The sequence below is a fragment of the Sprattus sprattus genome, assembly GCF_963457725.1.
Source record: "Sprattus sprattus genome assembly, chromosome: 18".
Taxonomy (NCBI): Eukaryota; Metazoa; Chordata; class Actinopteri; order Clupeiformes; family Clupeidae; genus Sprattus; species Sprattus sprattus.
In genome coordinates this window covers 6,001,859-6,008,667 of record NC_137916.1, presented here as the reverse complement: position 1 = coordinate 6,008,667, position 6,809 = coordinate 6,001,859, and the positions used below count along the sequence as shown (strand labels likewise).

The 6,809-nt window shown below is 40.8% G+C and overlaps 1 protein-coding gene across 1 annotated transcript; it reads left to right on the top strand.

Annotated features, from left to right (window-relative positions):
• Positions 1–400: 400 nt before the first annotated feature.
• slc25a19 (solute carrier family 25 member 19) lies at positions 401–5,513 on the top strand. The gene is made up of 6 exons (XM_080856969.1): positions 401–544; positions 972–1,139; positions 2,565–2,735; positions 2,948–3,122; positions 3,261–3,391; positions 3,620–5,513. Exons 1-6 carry the CDS (start codon positions 413–415, stop codon positions 3,797–3,799), a joined length of 957 nt encoding a protein of 318 aa, XP_080713095.1. The 5' UTR covers positions 401–412; the 3' UTR covers positions 3,800–5,513.
• The last annotated feature ends 1,296 nt before the right edge of the window (positions 5,514–6,809 follow it).

Below are 6,809 nucleotides of genomic sequence, written 5' to 3'. Positions count from 1 at the left end.
AATGCTGGCTTGCTAAATGAAAGGCCGTGTGATCTGTCAAAGAGTTTAAATAGAGCTTACTTACACTGAAATAGCTTGCCCAATTGGTTCATGTTCATGCGTTAATAATGTTTTAAAAAAATACCTACCTAAAGGCTGATTTAGGGTCGTTTTAGACGCAGAACCGTAAGCACGTAATTTACCCAAGGAACTTGTTTTAGACAAGTTTTGATGTACGGTTCCTTAAGGAACTACCTTTCTCGTATTTAAACGCTAATGTAATGCTGCGTGATAACTTTGCTGTTGTAACGTTAAGCTACCGGTAACGCAAATACAACTTAAAAGTTACCGTCAGGAGTGGTTGGATATTGTGTTTAGTTGAACATTTTTTAATTTCTCCCAGTGCTGATATTCTGTGGGAGCCAGGCAAGGGATGGTTGGCTATGACCCACACTCCAGCAATGTCGTGCTCACCCCGGAGGAGGCAGCTTTGGCTGGATCCGCAGCTGGCATGGTGACCCGCGCCTTTATAAGCCCACTGGACGTCATCAAAATCAGATTCCAGGTAGAAATACCAAACCGCGTTGTCTGGCATTGAACTGTAAAGTGTCTACTTTGTGATACCGAGCTCTGAAGATATTGAGTAATTGTTGGTTTGTTCCTAATTCTATGAGTGTTGCCTCTGAATGAGTCAGTATTTCCACCCAAAATTTCAGAGCTGCAGTGTCTGCTTTACAGTAAGAACAGTCCCGCCTTGGTCTTGGATCAGTTCCCCCCTCTGCTAAACTTAAAAAATCCAAAAGGAAAGGGACTTTTATGAATGTTCTTTATTGAATATACATCCGAAGAAATATGAGAACTCTGCCATCCACTACACAGCAATTTGCTTAAGATATGCATGCTGTGACTGCAGCATTCACCGATTTTATTTGATCTACAAGTTCTTTATATCCTGATGCTCATTTCGATGATTTCGTGATTCCTGCATGCAGCTGCAGATCGAACAGGTGTCGTCCCAGGTGTCCTCCCAGCGGCCACAGGGCAAGTATTGGGGTCTGCTGCAGGCTAGCCGTGTCATCTTCACTGAGGAGGGCCTCCCTGCCTTCTGGAAGGGGCATGTTCCTGCCCAGCTGCTCTCCATCTGCTTCGGAGCAGTGCAGGTACTGCAGCATTAAGACGCACCCTCAAAGATGCGGGCTCACTTCCTCCAAACACAGGAGAGCAGGGGTGCAACTGCCCAGTGTCAGGGGGGTATGCAGCAACAATTTTGGCGCCCAAAGCCTATCAGTCACTGCATGCCTACCATAATGGTAATGGTACGCTATGGTGCATACAGTATACTGTACATACACACAAATATATATATATATTAGTAAATAATAAACAGTTGCAAACATTAACATTATAATGATAACCATTGCAACATAATGCCTTAAAACGCAAGAGTAAGCCTGCAAATAAAGATCTTTAAAGGTGATGATGTGTAACAATGCTGCTACCAAAATATTCTAGAGTGCTCTTTAGTTGCTACTAAATAATAAACACGCCGTGCCTTTGCACTTGCCCATTCATCTAGTATTGCATGCCAACAGATAGCCTGTATGTTTGACAGCACAGCTAACATGAACAGTTAATGGTAACCATGGAAACCAGAGTTACGTTTTCAGCTTCTTGTTAGTTACTGTGAATGCTACCAGAGCCCGTCTGCCACCTTATATTTACCAGTTGTTATTTTTGCCTTAATAAAATTGAGATGTGTCATACATGGGATTGGTACAGTAGGGGTTTAACCAAAATCTAAGTGTAGCTATCATCAGCCTAACTCATGAGGCTTAAGCTAGCCATAAACCCCCATTTGGCTGCTACATTCCTATGTTAGCAAACGCTAGCTAGCCTGCTAGCCTGCTAGTCTGTTAACATTATTTGCAAGCCTCCAAGCACAAACGTAAAGTCACCTTAAAATCACCTGTTGCCTTTCACCATCCACTTATGTAATTGCTGTCGCATCCCCTGACATGTCTTCTTTTCCCTCTTTCTTTTTCTGTTCCCAAAGCTCCCAACAGCTTTTTTGCTTTATCCATCTTCCATACTCACTACTCGTAGCTTAGTTTGAACTGCTTGTGTGTTTAGAGGTCACGGCCTCACGCTCCCTCTTCTATGTCAAAATTCTATTATGGAATCTTAAGAGATAAGGCGCCTATACTCTAGCCTGTTTAGTCCTCTAAAATGTTATAAAATTAAGGAAATGCAGAAATGATTTAGAAACGCACAACAGCAGCTAGAAAATACCCCAAACATGTTTTTTTTTTTTTTTTTTTTTTTACCATCGCTTTGGCGCTCCCATGGTGCGGCGCCTCTATGCGCCGCATACAGCGCATACACACTTTTTGCGCCACTGCAGGAGAGAATGTGTTGTTCAGATATAATCTGGAGGTGCTAATGCAAGTCATGCTTGAAGTAAGAATTTGTGAGCTTCAGACCATTTACTTACTTTGCCCCAAGCCTGTCGACTGTGAAACATAACCATGTCTTGTCATGATATTATTACTGAGAGAATGTTGTCCGTGGTCTGCTTACATCAACAGTTTGCCACATTCGAGATCCTCACCGAGACCGTGCACAAGAATACACTGTACTGTAGCCAGACCCCCGTTGTGCATTTTGTGTGCGGGGGTCTGGCAGCGTGCACCGCCACTGTGGCCGTCCAACCATTGGACACTCTGCGCACCCGCTTCGCTGCCCAAGGAGAGCCAAAGGTGAGCACACAGACCACTGAGAGGGGACATTCCTGTCAAATTCAGTTAGCAAATTTGGTCTCCTTTGAACATAAAACATGGGGCAGAGTGCAGACTGAATTTATCATAATGACATTACTTATGCAGGGCTCAGTGCCACTGTGCCATGATTCTTACATACTTCAGTCTTTTAAATTAGACTTAGTAATGTCTTTTTTTGTATTTGCTTGCAGATTTATCAAAACCTCAGGCAGGCTGTGTTCACCATGTACCAGACAGAGGGGTTGTTTACATTCTACCGTGGCCTGGTCCCAACGCTAGTGGCAGTATTCCCCTATGCTGGCCTCCAGTTTTTCTCCTATAATGTGTTGAAGAGTCTCACTGGACCACAAAACTCAGAGTTTAAAGGTTTGCGTCTTCTTGTGTCTAATCTAATCTAGACATTGTTGAAAATTCACCTGTTCTGTTTTTGTGGGGGGGCTGGTGACAAATTTGTCATTTTTCTACACATTTCTTAACATTTGCACTCTCAATTCCCAACACCAGGTGGCATCCAGAGCCTGATGTGTGGTAGCTGTTCTGGGGTCATCAGTAAAACTTTCACGTATCCCTTCGACCTCTTCAAGAAGCGACTTCAGGTCGCCGGCTTTGAGGAGGCCAGGAAACATTTTGGGCAGGTGAGCTGAACTCTGAAGAACTTGTGTGAATGAACCTTTAATGCTCTCTGTGCTCCGGTCCTTTTTCATCTTAGTTCACAGTATCAAAAATGTATGGAAAAGATATGTGTTAAGATTTGTATTGTTGTTATTATTTTATTTTTCATTGTTATTGTTCTGAAACAAATCCATTTTTATAATAGAGCTAATTAATATGTGGTCCTAATGTTTTCCACTTCCGTGATGCAGGTCCGGACATACCAGGGCTTTCTGGATTGTGTGGTGCGTATAGGCAAAGAAGAGGGAGTCCGGGGCTTCTTCAAGGGACTTTACCCCAGTCTGGTGAAGGCAGCCGTCTCAACAGGCCTCACCTTCTTCTCCTATGAAGTCTTTGTCGGGCTCCTGATCCGACTGAAGGAGAACCACTGAGAGGAGAATCACTGAGACTGGAGGACTTTTGAGGTTAAAGAACCTTTTATACCTCTCAAAGGGGTTGGTGGGTGGGTGGTTGTAAGGGCTCGAAGATCACAGAAACACGTACACTGGGAAAGTGCCATGGTCTAGATATTGACTGATCTGGCATTGCACTAAAGGGGTACCGGTTGTGGTTACACCTGTCCTATCAATGCAGCTTGGTGCATCTAAATATTCCAGGATTCATTCGCTGTCACTAGTGTATCATGCCAAGAAAAACGTAGAATACAAAACTTCTCCAAGAACCATCTTGAAATGTTAACTTAAAAACTCACCTGTTTGTTATGTCTGAAAAGGTCTCGCTTTAGATAATTCATCTTGATTTGACATATATAACAAAATCTATGTGTTTAAAACTTAAAAGGGATATATATCGTTCTGGATAGAAATATGGGTTATGATTGTCAAAACAATACAGTGAAGAACAAAAAAGACAAAAGAAAAACATCTTAAATATATGAATACATTTCACCATAATCCATGATGTTGTTAAGGCTTGAAATGCTAATTTAACCTTTTCTGAATTGTAACTAACCATGTTCAAGTGGCCTTGTTTGCAGTGAACAATCTGCATATTGCAAGCAACATAGTTATTATTACACCTTCATCTTTATTTATCTCCGCCAAAAAGGTTATGTTTTCGGTGCCATTTGTTTGCCTGTCTGAGTGTCCGTATGTCAGCAGGATTACGCATAACCTACCCAGACGATTTTCATGAAACTTGATTGAGGGGTGTGGCATTGGCCAAGAAAGAATCCATAACATTTTTATGCGGATCTGACTCGCAGGACGGATCCATGAATTATTTGTCTCTTTGTTTACTATTGCGAGGCACTTGTCCTTGGCAGAGTTCTAAGCCCCTTGAATGACCTTCTAGTTTATAACTGGTTTACTCTGTCTGTCATTTTCAGTCTGTACTCTCCCTTTTTTGACATGATAGGGTTTTCTCCTGTGAATTTCTCCTGTTTGTCGCAACGAAAAAGCCAAAGCAAGAGTCTCATGTTTTTCTTAATTGAACTCTATATTGCTCCTGAAAATTATTTTAGCTGCGTTGTTAAGACGGATAAAACACCAGCTTTAAGGGTGTCTTACTTCTGACAGATGAAAGTTTATTTCAGCTCATGTTCAGTTGATGGGGTGGGTGTGTTTTTACTTGCTTGTTTTTTTTTTTTTTTTTGAGGTTTGATAGAGAAACAATAACGGTCAGCCCTCATGGTAAAAACTAGATTGTTTGAAATGTGGGTGTAGACTCTGGCTCCAGTCTTTTGTTTCAAAATAATTTGTTTACTACAGCAAAATGTTAGTATTCAACTCTGTCAACTCTCATCACAGTAGTGAATACATCAAGTCAGATATTGTTTTTGTAACTCTGTTGCAGTGGCAACATGAGAAAATGTGGATGCATTAAATGTGTATTTATTTTTCTGTCTTGCCTCAAAGCATATGTTTGTTAATGTGTCTTTTGGCAAAATGGGAAAAAATGGGTTACTACAGTCTGTCTTTTATTTGGGTTGTCTCTTCCACCTGTTTTTCGCCACCTTTGAGGATTTATCCAATGATGTTGCTCCAAAAAATATTTGCTAATTATGGTTAATTATCATTTTGTGTCTGATCCTGTTATAGTAATAATCCTCTTTGTGTAATAACATATGTATAAGGATATTTGTTAAAACACGCACAACTACTGTAACAAAGCATTTGTAATATTTATCATGTCATACATGCCTTGCCTTGCATTGCAACAGGACATATATTTTAAATAAAGAAATGTATAAACTCTATTTGCTAGTCCTATAATATTTGAAATATCGTAGATGACACAGTTTGCTGCCTTGGTCAGTAGTCGCAACACCGAAGAGTGTTTTTTTTTTTATCAGTTTAGACACTGGGGGAGATAAACTGTCAACTACGAGAAGGCGGAGCATCGTGTGCTGTGTTCGATTGGGAAGTGATACACGATAATTTACTTATAACAATTTGTATTGAGAATACCCATCTTGCAGACAGTACACAACTAAGTAAGTATTAAACATTTTGAAAATGAATATTTATCAGCACTGTTGGAAATAGCTTGCCATCCTATTAGCCTCCATCACTTAGCTTACCGTGGCTAAGTTAGCATCCCCACCTAACCTGGGTTTGCTGGCGAACTTGGCTTGAAGGATTCCGAAAGGTAGCCAACCTAGCTAACTTGTTGTTTTGAAAACATGCGCTTTAACAGTAAGTTGCTAGTTTGCAATATCTTCCAGGGTTATTGTTTCTGGTTACAAAACCAGGGAATTATGTAGCTTGGAATTTGCACTTGTTAGTTTGACAGGATTCATCTTACAAGTTGTCGCTATATCAGCTAATGTTATTCTAAGCTCCTGGACTTGTAGGTGAAGGGCTTTGTTAATATTCCCTACCGGTGAATTGAATGGTTTGTCGATACTTAATTGTATAGAGAGTCAATTCAGGTGATTACAAGCATATGTTAACGGTTATGTTTAGCTATTTTGCTGGAAGTAAAGTGACCATCATCGGACTGATTGATTTCAGGATTACTTTTCAGTGCACGCCCCTACACACATCCACAGAGTAAGGTTAAACAATGTCTTCACTGAATCGCTCTTTTGCAACTTGTGGACACACTAATGCGGATGTTATTTGTGGACTTTTTGAAAGAAGCATTCTCTTCCTGCACTTCTCTGATATAATCCCCTTTTATCCCCCGATGAAAGATGCCCTTTTAACACCGGTCAGGGATGAGTACAGATTGATGATGACTATACATTTTCCGACCCGCCTGCCACGTGCAGTTGTGCATTGATCACTGTATAGTGGTTGAACTTTCAACGCCCTTATTTACTTTGTAGTAATCTAATGAGAAATGGATGAAGAATGCTGCTTGCATAGCTTACTTTTTGCTCGTATACCCTACATGTATGTCGTATACCCTACATGTATCTCAAATTGATCAGACACA